Source organism: Nymphalis io, chromosome 22 (genome assembly GCF_905147045.1).
Source record: "Nymphalis io chromosome 22, ilAglIoxx1.1, whole genome shotgun sequence".
Lineage (NCBI taxonomy): Eukaryota > Metazoa > Arthropoda > Insecta > Lepidoptera > Nymphalidae > Nymphalis > Nymphalis io.
This window is the reverse complement of record NC_065909.1, coordinates 2,364,220-2,386,498: the sequence shown is the minus strand read 5'-3', so window position 1 is coordinate 2,386,498 and position 22,279 is coordinate 2,364,220. Positions and strand designations below refer to the sequence as shown.

Here is a 22,279-nt window from a genome sequence, read left to right as displayed (position 1 = left end):
CTTTCTTCGATTGGAATAAGATATGTTAAAAAAATTGTAAGCGTCACCTACACAATTCCACTATGCGTAGACAAAACGATATTTTTTTTAATATAGTATTGCAATTCTGTAGAAAATATACACAGAACTTATTTTAATATCACAAAGGCGTAAACTTATATAAATACAAAATTCGTACCAAATTGGTTAAGACTTTTCTGAGACACATGAAATGAATTTATATACAAGGATTGTTCATTTAATGTCATATTTATAACTTATATATTTTGTTGCAGTCTTCTTATTTTTTTACATACATGTTTCAAGTACACACCATTAACCACAGATGAAACGCCCTCTGTTAATCGTTGCAAGGTATCCAAGACACAAGCTTGCTTAGTGTGGTAACATTGGAAATACAATTATGCTATCGTAACAGCAACATCCCTGCTTTTGTATCAAGTGAGTAATATTTTGATTTACATTTTGCAATATATTTAGATTTTTGATAAAAGTACATTTTAAAATGGCGACCGGGATTTATTTGGCTATTATAAGTAGTTAAAATTTTTAAATAAACTTATAAAGCACAACATTATCTAAGTACAAAATTGGAGACAAATCGTTTTAGAGATAAAGGAAATATATACAAGAATAATTTAAGATCGATGTATAAATTAATATAATATAAGGTTTATAGACACGGACTGTTTTTGTATCTATGTACTAAATACGTACTCGTATTACTAACGCGTATGCGGATTAAGCATTTCAGTATAATTTTATCTTATATCTTGCTTAACAAATACCATTATTTCAAGATGAAATATTGTTATTACTGAAATAAAATATAGTCCATTTTACTTCAGAATAAAATGGCTATCGAATGGTGTGAGAATTTTAAAATCAGTCTTCTAGTTACAGAGTTTATAGATTACCAACAAACAAATCTTTCGTCTTTATAATATTATTAATTTTCGCCCGTAGGGCTTCGCCCTCGTGCGAGAAGGGGTAGGGCAGCTATAGCTAGGTACATCCTGTATCACCTACCTTTTGTCTTTGTCTGTACCTCTAACAAGGTGTATGCACAATTTCATAAAGATGAGTTGAGTAGTTAAGACGTGAATGCACGAACATTTTAGATACATAGATAATTAGTTTTCGCCCGCGGCTTCTAGCCTATGTCCTTTGTTAGGGGTCAAGCTTCATACCAAATTTCATGAGAATCAGTTCAGTATAGCCGTGATAGCGTAACAGACAAACAGAGGTACTTTCGCATTTATAATATTATTATAGATAATTATCGATAAAAATAAACGTAGATTGTTCTCTGTGAAATTTTGATTGCTTGTGTGAAAGCAACATTTTTTTATATATGATTATATTTCATAAACGGAATATAAATATCGATATAAAAACGCACGTTGCTCTATCTATTTTTCTTTGTCTATGTTTTATTTTCGAAAGCGATTACAATAATTAACGTATAATTATTTGAAACATTAATAAATCAATAATAATAAACGGGAAGACGTATTTTTGTATTAGCTAAGTAAAAAAAAATATACTACATACATAAAACTTACAACAGCATGGTTTTTAGTTATATAATATTATTAGCGCTTGGCCCATAATCGAAAATCGAGTTCAACAGGATAAAAAGGCCAAAATACGTTAATTATGTCATATCTTAGCTCTGATAAAGCGTAAAGTACTTATCCTGACTGACTCATCAACACAGAGCCTTAACTGGAGTTAGAAACTTGAAATTTGTAACAAAGCATACAAAAACTTGTTTTTATATAATCTTAATATAAATTCGTATGACTTTAAAATTTAGTGCCGATCATGTTTCCGCTAAAAGCAGTCGTTGCATGGTAAGTCATTTGTTATCACGTATGTGTGTGTGTATGTTCAAAACGTTTGAATAGTGATATAAGTAATTAACAAAAATTTGTATTTGTTTTGTTTTTTTATTATAATTAATAACAGAAAACTTGACGGTAAGTCGTTTTAGATATAACATCAATATATGTATACTAGTAACCTTCACCCGCGTTTTAGGGGGATATGTCCTTCCTCGGGAAACTTGCTTCATATCAAATAATAATGATAATAATATCTTAGGACATTATTCACACACGGCCATCTGATCCCAAACTAAGCAGAGCTTGTACTATGGAAACCAGACATATACTACTTTTCTTTTGTATATACATACTTATATAGATAATTACACCCAGACTCAGGACAAACAGACATATTCATGCACACAAATGTCTGTCCTGGGTGGGAATCGAACCCACAACCTTCGGCGAGAAAGGCAAGTATCTATCAACCACGCCAACCGGCTCAGGTCAACAAATTTCCTCAAAATCTGTTCAGTGATTTATCCGTGAAAACTTTCATCCGTCCCGACTTTGTGCGGGTAAAATAAGAATGTTTATTTTATGTTAATTTTTGACCAATGAGATATATAAACCCTACGGATCAGTAATTCTACTAAACTAAACTAAAGACATCCCCTGAATATTCACGCGTTTATTCAAGTAACTATGATTAAATTTTATTTCATAATTAAAATTAATATTTATGTACAGACATTTTTATAAAATACAAATATAAATAAAAAGAAAAAAATACACATTACAAATTTTTACAAAGCAAAATGTTTAAAAAATTAAGTAAAGTAAAGTAACATTTTTAAGTAACTAACTTCGAATTGCAAACTGTAAAAAGTATTTATTTATACTAGACAACACGTTAAAAACGAATATGTTATTTAATAATATACTTTGTTACAACTAAACTAAATTGCAATTATTAAACATAAAAATAAGAACGTAACAGGCACTGACTTTTCTGTAGACATTTTGAAGACGTACGACGTAGAAATCTTTTGCATAATGTTTTTTCTCCGACTACATCGAAATATTAAGCTGCATAGTATTTTTCTCCGACAATATATAAATATATATATGTTCTTAAACGGTTTTTTAATTTATTTCACTCCATATTTATTTATTTAAATTTTATATATAGAAATCCTTCATCAATGTCATTGTGTCATAACTGCCGGGCGTACCGTTATATCCTCATTTATTCGAAGAACTATCTATTCTACATCTATAAATAAATAAATAAATAAATTTCCTTGTTCTGTATCTCCGCTAACTACTTGTACTAAACCACGCAACGGATTTTGATACGGTTTTCGCTAATAGAAAGAAGATTAAACGTGGTTTATATGTATATATATATGTATTATTATATATATATATATATATTTACGACTACCTAGCCAGGTCGTAATCCAATATCCGTAGTCGTAATCCGCGGGGGCAAACCTTGGTAAATTTCCTTGAGCAACATCATTTATATGCAATGAATGAATTTTTCAAAAAGCGTCACTCAAGGAAATGGACTTGGGCTAGCCCGGATAGCCGGACGAGAAATGAGATCGACTACATAATTAGACTTATGCGAGCTAATTATGTAGACGTATCCGTTTTTAGTGTGATTAGATCTATCTTGGACATCGTTTATCATTTGATCGGAAATCTCAAATACAGGAGATCGAACGACGCATTGGCTTAGGGTGGGCTGCTTTTGGAAAGCTCGAAGATACGTTGACATACAAACTCCCACAATGCCTCAAGATCAAGGTGTTTAACCAATGTGTCTTGCCTATACTCACCTACGGCGCCGAAACATGGACACTTACTAAGCATAGCATAAACAAAATAAAAGTGGCACAAAGGGCGATGGAGCGTGCTATGCTAGGCATCTCCCTCGTTGATCGTGTACCAAACACGGAAATCCGACGAAAGACAAAAGTCAAAGATATTGGGAAGCGTATGACGAGGTTAAAGTGTAGATGGGCTGGACACTTGGCCAGACGAGAAGACGGAAGGTGGACTAAAGTCGTCACGGAGTGGTGACCTAGAGAAGCAAAAAGACCAGTGGGCAGACCACCCGTCCGATGGTCAGACAATTTTAGGAAAATGGCGGGCGCTCAATGGATGCGACTAGCACAGGACCGGTAGAATTAGCGCGCCTGTGAGGAGGCCTATGTCCTGCAGTGGATTAGTGTGGGCTGAATATGATGATTATTGTCACTATATGTCTTTTGTCTTGTTTATTTAACTATATACAACTTACCTGTTAATTGTTACAGATTTATCCGGCACAGATCCTATGAAACCATAGACAATTGAGTACTTTTTAATGATATGACGTTGTCCTATGTCCTAACAATTTATTTCTCCTTCACAGTGCCTTGTTGCAACTGTCACAATGCACCGATCTAAGTTTTCCTCCAAACTTCAAATTCGGCGCAGCCACAGCGGCTTATCAAATAGAAGGCGGCTGGAATGCTGACGGTCAGTATATTTTTTTTCATCATGAATGTTATTTTAGATATTCCAGAAATAATATTGTTTGTTATTAAAACACTTATAGACTCTAGACGCAATGCAAATATGACCTTATGTATAAAACCTTTCTTCTTGCATATGTCCACAACACATAGTTAGATACAATACATAATAAAAATTCAATTTCATTTTCAAGAGAATTACAGTAAAGCTCATTTAGTAATTACAAATAATTCCTACTTACCCCTAAATGTACCTAAGTGTAAAGATTTTGATAGGAGTGGGCAATAGCCAAATGCGACTTCTACATCGCTAGGCGGAGTTGGTAAATCATTGCGCTAAATTGAGGTTTTAAATACACAATCTTTTTTTGTAGAATAGAGAGGCGGACCAGCAAATTAACTGGAACGTCAATCAAACACAGGAGCAAGATGGTGACTGATTTATTGCGAATATAAAAATACCTACATACAGTTATAATATAAAACCGTCCATTTTCCCCCTTTTTAAATTACTTAAACACTTAAAGTATAGCTATAACAGTAAAGTTTATATTCTTATTAATTAACAAACAGTATTTAAACAATATTTAACGGTATAAAAACTACATCTAGGTTCTAGGTACATATATACGTATGTATGTATATACAATTATACATGTATTATAATATATATATACTTAAACTAACTAAACAAACACCTCTTAAAATTACGTTTAACAATGTTTTTTTTATTCTGCGGTTATAAGCGCGCAAATCTCTAGCAGTAGCATTCGGAGGGGGAGGCGTCGGGGGACGCGGTCCAGGTGACAATGAACGTGTCTCCGGGCCACTGTCCTCGGCTTCCCCTGCCGCGTCCTCAAACCTCTCCTCCTCTCGAACCATGCGACACGCTTCGCAATTCCGACACAAATTTTCTATATCCCTATCAATATTAGGCCAATAGATATAACTTCTTGATACATTTTTCATTTTATTTATACCAAGATGACCTTCGTGTATTTCTTTCAAGATCTTTTTACGTAATTGTGGCGGTACTATGATTCTATAAATTAAACAACCTAATTCTAAAACAATTTCGTTTTTCCTACTAAAATAAGCTTTTTCTTCCTCGCATTTCGTATAAGACGGCCATCCAAACAACACATAACCAACGATCTTACTTAATAATGGATCTTTCTTTGTTTCGCGACTAATATCTTTAAAATTAATGGGTAAGTTATCGTCTATTATATTGATATAACTTAACGGCGCAGGCGATGATGATCGGTGTTCGCACGGCAGGGGTAAGCGGGATAACGCATCGGCCGGACTGTTCTCGCACGAACGCACAAATTCTACCGAAAATTCGTAAGCCGATAACCGCGCCGCCCAGCGCTGCAAGCGACTTGCAGCCGTTTGAGGGATACCGCATTTTGGACTAAAAATGTAACTTAACGGTTGATGATCCGTTCGTAGTACAAATCGTCTACCGAAAAGATATTGATGATGTTTAATAATCCCAAAAAAGATAGCTAACGCTTCTTTATCAAGTTGGCTATAATTAATTTCTGCACTATTAAGCGTGCGCGACACACAGCTCACGGGGCGCTCGCTGCCGTCCGGGTAGCGGTGCGCGAGAACGGCGCCCAGCCCGTACGCGCTGCTATCCACCGACAACACCAACGGCCGGCCCTCTTCGTAGTGTGCCAGCACCTTATCCCCTGTCAATACACTCTTAGACTTAGAAAAAGCCGCTTCACAATCCGCGTTCCAATTCCATTCAACATTTTTTTTTAGTAAACTATGTAAGGGATGTAAAATTATACTAAGATTTTGAATGAATTTACCATAATAGTTTAGCATTCCTAAAAAACTCTTTAACTGAGTAACATTTTCCGGTCGTGGCGCATCGCATATAGCTGATATTTTTTTATTATCGGGGTGCAAGCCTAATCTATCTATAATAAAGCCTAAATATTTGACGTTAAATTACAAGAAACTACATTTGTTTAATTTTACCGTGAAACCCATAGACCGTAACCGTTCCAGCACAGCTCGTAAATTACTCATATGTATTTGTCTATTAGAACCTGTCACACATATATCATCTAAAAACACTACCGTACCGGGAACCCCTCGGAGCGTCTCTTCCATAATTTTTTGAAATTTTTCCGGTATACATGATAACCCGAAAGGTGTGCGGCGATATACGAAGGTGCCGATATGAGTAGTGATCGCGGTATAAGGTTGAGATTCCTCTGATAAAAGGACTTGTTGATATGAGTGTTTCAAGTCAATTTTTGAAAACTCCTCACCCCCACTCAATGCTGCAAACAATTCCTCTATACGAGGCAAAGGGTAATAATCACGTTTTAATTTCGGGTTTATCGTAATTTTATAGTCCCCGCAAATACGTATTTCGCCGCATTCCTTCACCACGGGGACGATCGGAGTTCCGTACTCCGAGTGGTCCACGCGGTAGGTATAACCCTCGCGCTCGAGGCGCTCGAGCTCGTTCTCGACGCGGCCGTGCAGCGCGAGGGGAACGGGGCGTGCCCTTACATAAACCGGTTCCTTATCCGTGAGATGCAATTGAATTGTTTTCTTACACGTACCTAACTTATCTGTAAACACTTCAGGAAATTCGTTTATTAAACAGTCTATAAAATTATCTTCTACAATTTCTTTTAACGTTACTTTTTTAATATTCAAAGCGCGCATCCAATCACGGCCCACTAAAGGGTGCGACCCATTTTCTATGACGTATAAAGCTAGATTTTCCGCCTTAATTTCGTTAAGAGTAACATTTACATTAATATAACCAAGGGACTTAATTTGAGTCCCGGAATAACAACGTAGAATGAGATTATCTGTATTAATTTTTTTATTAGGGAATAATTTATTAAAAAGTTGATCACTAATGGCAGAGATACGACTCCCCGTGTCTATTTCACATTCTAATACATGACCGTCGATTATCACTTTGATAAAATAGGGTCCATTACCTTTAGCCGCCAATTCGATATTGAAGAAGTCCTCATCCTCGGAGGCACTCGCGTCTAAAACATAATTATTATAGCTATTGCGCCCAAATGCACGATTCCGCACTTCCTCACACATAACTTTTAAATGCCCTTTTTTTTACATTTATCGCAACTATATTGCGCATAACGACACTTGTTAGCACTATGAGACTTCCCACATCTCCAACAGCGCACCTCGTCCGCATCCCTCCGGCCGCGGGCGCGCGCGCCGCCGCCGGCCACAGCCGAGGGCCGCCGCGCCGGGCCGCGCCGGTCGCTCGCCTGATGCAGGGCTTCTGCGCCCTCGCCGCCTGCACACGAGGCCGTAGTCGGGACCGACGTCGCCCCGGTCACCTCCGCGCTACTCTGCAGCCTCCAGCGCCAGAGCCAACTCCACCGCCTCCTTAAATTTGATATTTCTCTCCGCGAATATTCTAGACCGCATCACTTCATTGACCAATCCAGACACAAATTGATCTCGTAGGTTTTCTTCCAGCGTACTCCCAAAATTACATGTTGTTGCCAGGTGTTTAAGGTTGTGAAGATAATCCATGAGAGGCTCACCGGGGCGTTGTCTACGTAACCGAAACACGTGGCGTTCGGCTATTTCTGAGCGTTGTGGTTCTATTTTTTTTTTTTTTTTTTTCTTTTTTTTATAGAATAGGAAGGTGGACGAGCATATGGGCCACCTGATGGTAAGTGGTCACCAAACGCCCTTAGACATTGGCATTCTAAGAAATGTCAACCATCGCTTATAGCCAATGCGCCACCAACCTTGGGAACTAAGATTTTATGTCCCTTGTGCCTGTAATTACACTGGCTCACTCACCCTTCAAACCGGAACACAACAATATCAAGTATTGCTGTTTTGCGGTAGAATATCTGATGAGTGGGTGGTACCTACCCAGATGAGCTTGCACAAAGCCCTACCACCAGTCTAGGTGATCGGATAATAGTTTTACCAATTGATCGAAGTTTTTCGTTTCGGGAAGTGCCGGCGAACATAGATCGCAAATTAATGCATAGGTAGCCTCTCCTACAACCGTTATTAATAACGGTACATGCAGTTCCTCTTTAATCTCATTTAGCACAATGTATTGTTTTACTCTTCTAATATACGCCGGCCACTGCTTAGAATTCACATCGAATGGTTCTAATTTTCCAATAGGCATTATTGAAACACTAATTTGTAACTTTTTAAATAAACGCGTGGTATGTAACCGACTCGTCGCCAGTGGAACGTCAATCAAACACAGGAGCAAGATGGTGACTGATTTATTGCGAATATAAAAATACCTACATACAGTTATAATATAAAACCGTCCATTAACCACCTGATGGTAAGTGGTCATAACCGTCCAGACATTGGCATTATAAGAAACACTATCCGGTGCCATCGCAATGCGCCACGAATCTTGGGAACTAACATACCTTCCTTGTGTCTGTAATTACACTGGCACGCTTATCCTTCGAACAGGAACACAATACTAAGTATTACTGTTTCGTGAAAACCTAGTAGTCTATTCAAGTCGTTATTTATTGAAAATAAATTAAAAATCGAACACTTGTCATCTTTTGTTTTTTGCGTATTTTGCAGGTAAAGGCGAAAACATATGGGACAGATTTGTCCACGTGAACCCTGGAAAAATCAAAAACAATGCGACGGGAGACGTCTCCGCAGACTCCTACCACAACTGGCGTGAAGATGTGAGGATAGCTGCAGAACTAGGTCTTCAGTTCTATAGGTATTTGTCATAAAACATCTATAACTAATAACTGTTTATTAAAATGTTATCTTTATGGCATATCAATAACATAAATCTCATTTATTCAACATTTATTACCTAATAATTAAGCCTACTACTAATTAATTACCTAATAAAAAGTAAATAGCTTTACTTATAAATGTTGTTTAGCGGGTGATAAATTACACAATGCCGAGTCTTCTTCTTTCTAATGTCAAATAAATAATGACAGCAAAGGAGACATTGGTATTTAATTAATCAACCGCGACGAAAATTTTAAACGTAAGGCCGTAAATCATTGTGAAGAAATTTCAATTGAAAAAAGGAGTAATTAATTATTATTGTCTGACAAATTGTAGAAGTTATTAACCGAATATTTATAAAAAAAATACAATATTACGAATTTAAGGACATTTTATAAAGATAAGAACAATTCAAATTAGTTAATAATACTAAGATCACAACGACATCGCTCATTGACAGATAACAATTACGCGCGTAAAACTATAGAATAAACAAAAGCAGCTGTATACGTGTATGCTGCCAATGCACAGATAATCGCTAACAATATATACACACACTTGATATTGGGGCAGCCACCATTTACTCGTAAGAATTGTAGCTGTTACACCAATGACATCTTGTACAGGCATAACTTTTACTCTTTTTTTGTACAGTAGCTTTAGGTTTCGTTTAAGGTTTCTTTTTTCTACTCTTTTAATATTTTGTTTATGTGTATAATATTGTATACAATACAGTGTTTTGTTTTTAATAAATCTATATATGATGGGATATAATACTAACTGTGACTAAATTTTCATTTCAATTCTTCACCGTGTTCATTTACAGATTTTCAATAAATTGGCCACGAATTCTGCCAACGGGATTTCCAAACAAATTCAACAAAGTTGGTGCAAAATACTATAATGACCTCATAGATGCTCTCATCGCTGAGGGCATAGAGCCAGTCATCACGCTCTATCACTGGGAATTGCCGGTGAAAATTCAAGATATGGGTAATTAAATTTACTTTAACTTTAAATATCAACTACCGAAACTCATTACATACGTATATGTATAGAAACCGCAGGCAGAATCTAATAAATAATTGTATAGTTATTACATTATTTTCATAAATGTTATATTTGAAATAAGAAAACCTAGATGAGTTTCTTTCAACGGTTCTTCTCTAGTCTGAGGTATTTCCGAACTGGTGGATTGACGTTATCAATACGTAATGCTTCTATTTTGAATAAAGATTTTATTCTTATTATAATAAATATTAAACACTAGTAATATATAATAAACTTCGTAATTTTAATGTATGTCCTAATTCTTATTCCGTTTATCTATATGAATAAATAAATAAATTATACTTTTAGGCAAGTCTTCCATTAAGCTCTATTGATATTTGAGGACCTGTAGTGTTACTCTGTATGAACTCACTTAATTACTCTCCCGTGAAATGTTGACAACCGACTTATGGTGATATGCTATTTAGATGCGCATATTCTTAAAATGTTATCATTATTGTCGTTATGTCGCTTCTCAATTCCTGACATTTTCACAACCGATTTCTGCGGTGAGTTTCGAGTTTGCTCTTACAGAATAGCACTAGACTGTATGGCATCGATTAAGGGAAATACAGCAATGGCTAATGGAGAGATAACTTTAAGAAAAATGTATCTTTTTATACTTAATAATTATTATAATTTCTCTTTTCAAGGTGGCTGGACTAATCCTTTGATAGTAGATTGGTTTGGTAACTTCGCGAGGTTGATGTACTCTCTTTACGCTGACCGCGTCAAAACATGGCTAACAATAAACGAAGCTATTGTTGTTTGCGACTACAATTACAATTCAGGAATTTTTGCTCCAAAGATCAAAGAGCCAGAGTTCGCTCCTTATATATGTAACAAATATGTATTGCTTGCTCATGCAAAGGCTTATAGAATATTTGATCAAGAATTTAGACCTAAATATAGTGGTAAGTGTTCTTGATACTTTCTTATTGTCACGTCTCGTAGTACTAAGTGCATTTGATATAGACTCACATATAGTTCTATGTATCTTTTATCATAAATAATAATAAACAGTTGTTACGTACATTAACGAATTGGCCATATGATAGAATTAAAAAGTTATATAATTAAAAATATTAGTGGATGTGTTTGTTCTTCTTTCACTCTACAATCGTAGAGGGTATGTACAGCCTATTCGAACCACAAGACGAGTAAACCCAAAATAAACAACTTTGACACCGAATTGACGCGATATCATTGGTCGAGATCTTCAATCATCTATGATATTCACTATGGATATACAAAAAAAAATGGTGTTTTCAATGTCCGCGAAATTGTAATTGTAACTTCGAAATTTAAATTAATGTGGTTATAACTCGTTAAGAGGAATAGTGTTGTATTATAGATACTAACTATTTTCATTTACTAGTTCGACATATTGTTAAGAAAACATCACTTTTCAATTTAAAATAAAAACCGAAAAACTATATATTTAAAATTTTGTTGAACTATTCTACAAAAGTAATTATTATATATACAATAAAAATCTTACTATAATTATTACAGGAAGAATTTCCATCGCAAATAACATGATCTGGATTGAACCTTTCTCTTCCATGGACAGGGAATTGGCTGAACTTGGAAGGGAGCATGCGGTAAAGTATGACCAAAAATTGTAAAAAAAAATTAAAATACACCTTGTAAATACTTTTAAAATTAAATATGATCACAGAAATTAGGTTAATCATCTAACATTTGTGTCTTAAAATGTTAACTTTCCAGACGGGTAGATATTGTCATGCAATATTTTCAAAAAGTGGAGGCTGGCCACCCGCCATTGAAAAAGCTATACTGAAGTACAGTTTGAAACATGGGTATAATGAATCGACACTTCCTTCTTTTACTGAGGAGGAAAAAGTATTCGTTAAAGGTATTTTAGAATATAAAAAATTTACCTTCAATTAAATTTGTATTATGTTTCATAAGACGTCCGAAGTCTATTATGAGAGAGTACATCGTCCGATTTCCGCTGCAGGTCGTTAATTCGCTACTTCCGTTTCCTAACTCGCGCCTACAGCACCCCCTATACTTCTTACTGGAACTAAACTGACAAGCAAATACGACCCACCAAATTTGTCATTGTTCGGCTCATAATGATGGATGTAGCCCCAGGTAGATATTATCTGGACTTCGGACCTCTTAGGTAACATAATACAAATTTTATTGGAAGGTAAAATTTTTATATTATGTGTTCCGGTCGACGTCCGAAGTACATTATGAGAGACGTGTTTGTTATCTCCTGGTGGCTTGTATTTGTAATAAAATAATATTTATTTAAGACGCAACAATGTGATTCAGTATATTTAATAGAAACAAGGTATTAAGTACCTAATTTGAATTAATTGAATGTAAGCATATAATATTAACTACTGGATTTAAATCGACATAAATGTTGCCAGTTTCCTTTAACTAAAATATCATTAATGTGGTAATTTTCTATCTAATTTAAAGATGAAACCGCTATTCTACAACTTCCAGCTAAGGCCTGAATACCAGAATTTGCTAAAAGTCCTTTTATCCAGCCATCGATCATCGCTCCAGTAGCCGGTTTAGTAGATAATATATAAATAGATTACTAATATTCCCTCTGATTTGCTGTGTCATATTCACTAGAGTGCGTAGCCAGTATACTGCATCGATTTTTCGGTCAGGAGCAGCCACAAAGGTCCAACTTGATTATCGATACGAAGGTGAATCCTTTTTCGACCCAAATATGGGATAGGTAATTAGGAATTTACATAATTAATAAAATGGCCACTGTCAACATGAAAAAGAGTAAGGTCATATACTCTGCGACCCGAAGATAACAGCAAAATAGCTGCAGTGTTTCTGGATATTTGATATACACTATTTAAATCTATATTATAATTCTTTAAATGACAAATCAAAATTATTGCATCCCATATGGGTAATTTAGGAGGTGCAGGCTTTGCCGAGGAAATAGCTTTGAGTATATGTTTTACTATTGGGCTCGACGCTTTTTTTATATCCGATAGTTTCGCAAACGAATGCTATAACCGATTTATGAACACGCATGGTTCGATTGGAGAGAACATGAGATAAATTCAGGTAACCGAGGTATCTAGCTACATTTGCTGGTTCAGGTACACGATTTTCCTGACAAAACCTTACCCACTTATTCCAAATAGGGGCGTATGTACTTATTGTAGACTCTCTTCAGCACGATAGTAGTATGTTTTTCTCCTGCGATTTTCATGTCCCCATTAGCGTGTCCTACCCAAATGAGCCAGGCTTCCAGGTATAGAATGCTGACTTGAGCTGGGAGTATCATTGTCATTGTGTCTACTAGACTGGTGCTCCGAGTTTCACGGATCGTTTGAGGACACGTACATCCAGGTCTGGCCTCCAAAAGGGTCTTTTCCACTTGGGTGCCACTAGTATATACCGACCTGAGGCTAAGTTGAGGTGGCCCAGCACCCTGGTAATTAGACTGGGCTGCGGAAACAACCATTCCAGCCGATAGTGCCAAGATCTGCTGAACGCGTCGTGAAAGCAGGCGTTCGAGTCTAGCAAGTCCCGGTAGGTGGTGAAGGAGAAGTACAACATTGAGGTGGTCTACTAGAGCCAGTAGTTTTTGAGTCAGATCTAGCAAGTATCGTCACCAGGTTACTCCCTCGTGCTTTATGTAGGAAACAACTGTTCTGATGTCGCTCTGAAGAATGACTGTCTTGAGGCAACGTTTCTCTGGAGGATATGGCTGCTGTCACTGATTACATCTCCTTCAAATTGCAGTGCCGTTTGCTCTGGTGGTGATCTCATGACCCTTTCACCTTTTATTTGTTTACAAGGGCTTCACATTGAATGTCCGACGCATCGGTGATGACATGGTTCGTGAACATTCTCTGAGGTTGAATTAGCGTCCTCTGACTGATGTTCTCTAATTACCACTCCAGCTCTATACGTACCTCATCCGGATGCTGCGTTAGTAAGTGAGGATACCTCCTCAGCTTGTTGCTGTGGTACTGCAGGACTCGGCAATGCAACCTTCCCCGGTGGGTGATGAAGGTCGCTAAGTTGAGGTGTCCTAAGAGGCGTTGTTTTAGGTCCCAACTGCCGGTCGCAAGTCGCACGAGCAAATTCTGACGAGTTTTCTGTAGGCAATGCAACCTTCCCCGGTGGGTGATAAAAGTTGCACAATGGAGGTGTCCCAAGGGGCGTTGTGCCTGCTTTAGGTCCCAACTGCCTGTCGCAAGTCGTACGAGCAAATTCCGACGAATTTTTTGTAGGCAATGCAACCTTCCTAGGTGGGTGATGAAAGTTGCAAAGTTGAGGTGTCCTAAGAGGCGTTGCGCCTGCTTTAGGTCCCAACTGCCGGTCGCAAGTCGCACGAGCAAATTCTGACGAATTTTCTGTATTTTGTGCAAGGGACTTGGTGTTGGATTTGGCGTCCCATACGATTCCCAGAAAGTTTATTAATCTCGTTGGTGTCATAATCGATTTTTCCATATTGATCCACCAACCTAAGCTGCTCAGTAAACGTATGGCCATCCTTACTTGAGCTTTCAAAACGTCTCTGCCCTGGAGCAGATAATCGTCTAGGTAAGCCACTAGTCGCAGACAGACGTTTTTGTGAAGTATTTCGGCTGTCCAGTTTGTTACTCAAGCAAATATCCGCGGTGCTGCAGCTAGCCGAATGGCAGATAAGTCATCTAAAGTAGACGACCGTTAACTGATCCGGAGAAACCTCCGGTGCTGCTCTTTCATTGATAGATGATAATAATAATATCCTCCAGACCAATTTCGGCCACGGTGGCCAATCTCAAGAGAGATTAGCCAACTACGCAGGAGATATTATAGTGCACAAGTGTGTGCGCAAACACAGGTGCACTCTCTGTTCTCTAACTCTCATAATCCGATGGGATGGCAATCTGACACGACCGGAAAGAGTTTACGCGCAGGACCAACGGCTTTACGTCCTTTCGGAACGCACGGAAGTGTACACACTTCCTACTTCCAGACTCCGGGCTGCTACTGAGAATTAGAATTTTCTGACAGAAAACCTCAATATATATATTATTGGCCTGACCTGGGAATTGAACCCAGGACCTCCGGGTCTGCGGCCTTACATCATAAGGTAAGATGAGATGATAATTGGCCTGGCTTAAATCCAGTTTGACCATCCAATCTCCATGTTGTAAGAACTCGGTTTCATGATTCTTTTTTTTTTATTTTTTAACTCTTCGAGTTTTGTACCTGCCTCCCCTCCCCCCATTTTCTTTGCTGAGTAGTTATTCGAATAGAATCGCTCAGAATCTCTGTTTTAGGCCTGTTTATTTTTATTGGAATTTGGTCTAGTTCGAAATAGCTTTGCATAGGCAGTAGAATTTGAAGGTTCAGGGGATTCGGGCCAAGTAATAGTAGCAGATGGTGCCCGCTTTTGTAATTTATCTATACCACAATTTTTTTGTATATATGCAGTTAATAAACCGGGTCTAATTCTGATAGATTCCTACGGCGTAATTCTAAAACCTCGGCTCGCTTACCGCAAATTATCTGAAGGATATCGTGAGAAACTGTCTTATAGCCAGAATCTTTACCAAATAGCTTTTTTAACTTTTCATAGATAGAAGAAGCATTAAGCTGAACGTCCGATGAATTTGACCAGTCAACAAGGCTTGGTAAGGCAGTATTAACGAAATCGTTCTGTGATAAAAAGGCATTAGATAACGCAGCATAACTACGTTCCATCTGGAACCAACGTAATGGACTGAAGGGGTCCTCCAGATGTCGAAGCTCCTCATTGACTCTTAGATCTGTATAGCGCACCGCGTTTCAATCCGGCGAGTCAAATCTTTGCATCTTTAATTTTGTCAACACGTGTTTGAATTGCTCTCGAAAATGCTTGAATTGAATTACAGTGGGTTCTTTTACGGTAACGCTTAAATTTACAAAACTACCCGCTGCTATTACTGGCGTACGTAAAACTGTTCGTCAGTCGTTGTTGGTATTTGAATAGTAATTGAAGCTAGATTGGACACTTATAAGTTGTTAATGTGAGGGTGGTACACCAGTAATAGCATGATTCGAAGTTAAAATATTATTAACATGACTTACCAATTGTTGTGACAATAAGTCAAACCTTTTATCCAGATCCCGCAACCTCTCACGCCTTTGCCGTTTCCTTGGATGTCCCTCGTATTTATTTTTTCAAAACGAATCCGATAAAATATCCGAAGAACTCGAACTACCCTCACTTAAAGCATGAGGAGCGATAACCTCTTCACTCATTGTGGAGTGTTTGAGGTTTCAAGAACGGAAGCCAAACAACACTTTAAAATTAACTTTCTACTTTAAATCTCGAAAGTTGATTATAATAATTAAAACTATTTTTATTTTAAACTTTTAACGACTGCTCTCGTGGAAAGACGACGCAACAATGACAAATTTGGTGGCTCGTATTTGCTTGTCAGTTTAGTTCCAGTAAAGAGTATGGGGGGCGCAGTAGGCGTGAGTTAGAAAACGAAAGTAGCGAATTAACGACCTGCAGCGGAAATCAGACGATGTACTCTCTCGTAATGAACTTCGGACGTCGACCGGAACACATAATAAGTAAATTTATCACTAAAAATCCTTTTTTTCTTTTCCTAGCGGGTAGGAAAAAAACCGTATATACTAATTTTTTTGACAAAGAATACTTTTGATTTTTAATTGAGTTATATCTATTACTAAGAAAACGAACTCTCTTAGCCTTAGATCGGAGATAAGTTACCAAATTGCCTTAACAGACGTCAGTTATGCGAATTATACAATTCTAATCCTAGTTTCACACGATTAAATATACTATTATAATAAGTAAGGGGTATATTTCAGTAAAAGCCAGTTTTTCAGTGCTTTCCAGAATATCCGAATTAACAAAATATTTATCGTAACCGAGATTGTATTAATTTAACTGTATCATTGTAATTATTAGTCATTGCATATACACCAATATAATGTTAACGTATTAATTATCACTGTTAACTGATATAGACCTTCTCATACGTGAAGTGGAATGTCTCTGTCTCTCTTATGAAAGATATCGTGATGAGATCATTGACAAATTTTAGTACTTTTTATTGTTTTCACAAATTCCTAACATGAACCAAAAAGAAAAATTTCTATTCAAATCGATCAGATTTATTTTAAAAAAGACACTATAGCCTGTAATAAAATTTACAGGTACGGCAGATTTCTTGGCTCTGAATCATTATACCACATATATGATCAGATCAGCAAAGCCTGGAGAGGACACTGGCTACTGGTTCTTAACAGGCTCACCAGAATTAAATGCCGTAATAGAAAAACCTCCCAATGCGCATTATGGCGCTTCTAGAATACTACCGGTAATATTCAGAAATATCATAAAATTATACCATGGTGTTACGTTACCAACTTTCGAACTCCTTTCTATTGACGTATTTCTTGACGGAAAAACACATTAACTTTTTTATCACCCTAATCCGAGATTTATATTAATGGTCTTTGAATCTGCAGTATTATAATTTTCCAAGGAACTAAAGATGCTGTATAAAATGGAAGATATAACTAAAATTACGTCTGTTTTCATCGAATTGAACTGATCAAATATTTCATTTTGAATGGTAAGTCAGTCCCAAGGTTGGCGGTGCATTGGTCATGTAAGGAATGGGTAATATTTCTTACTTCTACAATATCTACGGACGGTGCTGATTACTATTCGCCAGTCCGCTTTCGTAATGTAATTAAAAAAAACTTCTAAGCAAATAATACTTAAACTTTTAACGAAGATAAATATTTCAGATATACCCCAAGGGCATGCGAAGACAGTTGGCGTGGTTGAAGAAACAATATGGTAACATCGATTTCCTGATCACAGAGAACGGCTACTCTTCTGTGGGCAACCAGCTCGATGACTATGACAGAATACACTTTTACAAAGCGCATTTGGAACAGGTGAGCAGGCAGAATCCCTTTACGTGCTTTCTAAAACCAATATCAACGTCGAAACGTCTTATCTTGGGCACGGGAGTGTAGCACTGCCAACTTCCAGACTTCATACTGATATTGAGAAATATGTATCCTTGTAAACTAGCTACTTAACCAAGAAAGCAGTCCTATTTTTTTTGTTAGAGGATGTGTTATGAGTGAAGAAGTAAAAAGTCATTACCGTTTACAGGTGCTGCTGTCCATAAAAGTAGACAACGTCAGCGTTATTGGATTTGCAGCGTGGTCTCTCATGGACAACTTCGAATGGTTGGATGGATATCAGTAAGTCTATGTATTTGTGATTACTGATAATTGCTTTTATATACAAACGCTCACACATACTAAAATGGGCGTGTGCAGTACTCTAAAAACACACACGCACAAATGTCGCACTAGAAAAATCACTTTGACTTGATTTCTTGATTAATATACCACTTAACTATTCCGATTATGTCTTAGCCGATTCAAAACGTCATGTTTTCACAAATATATAACGAATATCATATATCACTCAAGATATCCAATGATTTCGCGTCATTTCAAGGTCTTTGTTTCCTTTACTTCTCTAGTAGTTAGAAAAGTATATAGAAACAATATTTAATATTATAAATTCCGATCAGTTACATATAAATGTTTTTCAGCACAAAGTTTGGACTTTACGAAGTTGATTTCGAAGATCCTAATAGAAAAAGAACGCCTCGAGCATCTGCACACTTCTACGCATGCGTAATCAAGAACCGATCACTCAACGATACTTGCCTTAATAAGAAATTAATCGCGTCGCGATCCTATCAAAGCAATGCAAGTAATACTGCCAAAATTGTTACAAACAGCAACCATTTATTGTTTATTTTGTTACTTTTAAAAATATTTAGTAGACGATACGACTTTTAAAAATATTTAGTAGACGATCTGCGATTATATTTTAAAACAAGAGTCTATGGCCGACGTTGACCATTAAACAATAAGGTGTATGGTACACTTAGCTTGCCTATATAATAAAATTAAATAAAACTGTTGGATAAACAATACAGTCAGAGTATTTAGATGCATAGCTTAAGTTGAAATATTCCATAAATAAATCAATCCAAAATATTCTATAAGCCTATATAATCGTAGGATATAAACAAACCTTAGATATATGCTTTATGCAATAAGCACAAAATACATTTTTTGATTAATATATCTTTATGTATAATACAGAACTATTCCACTTAACTACTTATATCTACTTTAATTTTACTTCCGAAATTTCGATACCAACTTCACCTATCATTGGTCGAGATCTTGAATATTTCGTCCCATGATATCGCGTCCACTCAATGTGAAGTTGTTTATTTGTCTTCTCGTCTTTTAAATAGTCTATAACTGTAATTAAATATCAAAAAATGTAAGATGAAAAATGAAAATGCATATTCATTTTACAAATCTTTACTTGTAAACAATCTTATGTATATATATTTATAAAACAATTTACGCCCATTATTATAAATATAATATAAACAGTCAGCTATAGATAGTTTTATTTCTATTAGTCTTCGAATAAGTTCAATCTTCACTGTTTTCTTAAACACCTTTCCTAAATTGAGTAGAGACTCGTTCTTGCCTTTCCTTTTATCTTTTTTCAATTTTCCAGACTTCAGTGCACTTTTCATTACCTGTAATAGGAAAAAAAATACCACCATTTTATTCAATCGCTTTCGACAATTTCTATGAATGTAAAAATTTGTAATTAATTTTTAACTTACTTATTAATGAGCTTGAAACTTAAAATTTTGAGTATAGCTCAGTGAATGACAATGAAAGAAAAAATCGATTTATATAAAAAAAATTATAAGATTAATGGAAACGTCAACTTTTACCTCAGGACTGTGATTAGTTAAAGGAACAATTAATAAAGTCTTAGTAGAATCCAATTTTTTTTGCCTCTGTTATTTATTTGTCATTGAAAATGGAACCTTCATGTGGCCACACGATGCCTGACATCAAAATCAGGTAACGTGATGTGCGTGCGGAGCTGCAATCACTTGATATACGGAAAGCTAGCGGTCCCGATGGAATACCAGTCATAGTGCGGAAGAAGTGCGCGGCGCAGCTGTCTCCTGTGTTAACGCGCCTGTTCCAACTTTCTCTCTCTTCGGGATGTGTGCCGGAGGCTTGGAGAAGAGCTAATGTGCAAGCGGTTCCCAAAAAAGGGGATCGGTCTGACCCGGCAAATTATGGGCCAATAGCTATCACCTCAGTACTTTGTAAGGTGATGGAACGGATTCTAAACAACCAATTGATCCATTACCTAGAAGATCACTGTCTAATTAATGATCGTCAGTACGGGTTTCGACCAAAACGGTCCACAGGTGATCTTCTAGCGTACGTAACACACCTCTGGGGTGAAGCTATCGACAATCATGGAGAATCGTTGGCTGTCAGCCTCGATATCTCCAAGGCTTTCGACTGGGTCTGGCACAGAAGTCTTCTCTCCAAGCTACCGGCATATGGTCTGCCTGCTCAGCTATGCATCTGGATTGCCAGCTTCCTACACAAGCGTAGCCTTCGTGTTTTAGTTGATGGTTGCGCTTCACAATTCTATGTAGTGAATGCTGGGGTCCCCCAGGGATCTGTGCTATCTCCCATACTCTTTCTTTTGCATATCAATGATATGCTCTCTCTTGGGAACATACATTGCTATGCAGACGATAGTACAGTGCATGGTGGATACCACGGACGCGCAGTGGCTGGGCGGGCGGAAACTGAAGAGAGGCGGGAGAATCTTGTCATTGAACTCGATAGGACGTTAGAGCTCATCGCCAAATGGGGTTCTGATAATCTTGTTGAGTTTAATGCCAAGAAAACACAGGTATGCGCTCTCACAGTGAAAAAGTCACCATTTTCCCCTCTTCCCTCCCTCTGTAAGACACCGCTGATGATACAAAGCAAAATCGCCATGCTGGGGATGGACGTTCGCTGCGACCTTAGTCCAAGGGATTACATCGAAGCTATTATAAAAACAGCCTCACGGAAATTCGGAGTTCTGAACAAAGTGCGGCGTTTTTTCACGCCACAGTGTTGAATATTGCTCGCACCTTTGGGATGGCTCCGCTAAGCACCTACTGGAGGCCTTGGACCGGTTGCAGCGACATGCAGTACGCATTATTGGCGACGTAAAGGTCACAAACACCCTTGAACCTTTACAATTGCATCGCGAGATAGCAGCACTGAGCGCTTTCTATCGACTGTATCACGGCGAGTGCTCTGAGGAACTATTCTCTCTAATTCCTGCTTCCCCTTCCTTCTTAAGTCCACGCGAACTGGTTCTCGATGTCACCGCCTAACTGTGACATCAATTCCATCGCGCACAAAGAAATTTGGAAACTCCTTTCTTTGTCGCACTACCAAAAAATGGAATTCCTTACCAGCTCACGTGTTCCCCTCCTCTTACAACCCGGGTTCCTTCAAACGAGGCGTGAAGAGGCATCTTTTGGGCCGGTAAGGCGGGGACGGCTAGTACAGAACATTCTTCCCGACTGTACTGGCCGTCGTCGCGTTTGGCCTCTACTACCACTTACCATCAGGTGGAGTAGAGTTGCCATCCCGGCGCATATATAAAAAAAAAAACCGAAAGATGTACCATTTCAGGTAAATTTTTGGTAAAATTATTAGGATCCAATCTGATCTGAACACTGGCTCATTAATATTTCAAGCCGAAACACAGAAATACAAAGTACTGATTGATGATTGAAAATAAAATGACACTGTATTACATTTACTAATACTTTAATTAATATTTATCGTATAATTTAAATACCAATATTCCTAACACAATCCAGGGTAGCGTTATGGTACGTCACGGTAGCATGCGAAAGCGATCCCGTGGCGCTCCTCGTTAAGACGGAAAGGGTACCGCTGGTTTTTTAGTGGGTATTCCGCTGTTCGGGGCGCACTCGGCGCCTTGGACACCGGCGAGCCCCACATACTGCCCACTGTTCCCGTGGGAGAAACGGGTGACGCGTTTTTCCAGCGTTAAAAGAAAAGGCTAGTATTATGGCAACACAAATTTCATCGATAAGGGGACAAACGGACAAGAGTGTCGCGCGTACGCAGCGAGGCTGTAGTGTAACGGCAAGGATACAC

General features: G+C 37.5%; 1 protein-coding gene across 1 annotated transcript in view; it reads left to right on the top strand.

Annotated features, from left to right (window-relative positions):
- The window catches only part of LOC126777317 (myrosinase 1-like), a 29,777-nt gene extending 9,751 nt beyond the window's left edge, over positions 1–20,026 (top strand). The window contains exons 6-16 of the mRNA XM_050500320.1: positions 4,255–4,361; positions 8,957–9,104; positions 9,954–10,120; positions 10,831–11,091; positions 11,693–11,781; positions 11,909–12,056; positions 17,366–17,529; positions 17,966–18,118; positions 18,342–18,433; positions 18,793–18,956; positions 20,019–20,026. Of these exons, the coding sequence (XP_050356277.1) occupies positions 4,255–4,361; positions 8,957–9,104; positions 9,954–10,120; positions 10,831–11,091; positions 11,693–11,781; positions 11,909–12,056; positions 17,366–17,529; positions 17,966–18,118; positions 18,342–18,433; positions 18,793–18,956; positions 20,019–20,026 (1,501 nt within the window). The remainder of the gene's footprint in view (positions 1–4,254; positions 4,362–8,956; positions 9,105–9,953; positions 10,121–10,830; positions 11,092–11,692; positions 11,782–11,908; positions 12,057–17,365; positions 17,530–17,965; positions 18,119–18,341; positions 18,434–18,792; positions 18,957–20,018) is intronic.
- Positions 20,027–22,279: the final 2,253 nt, after the last annotated feature.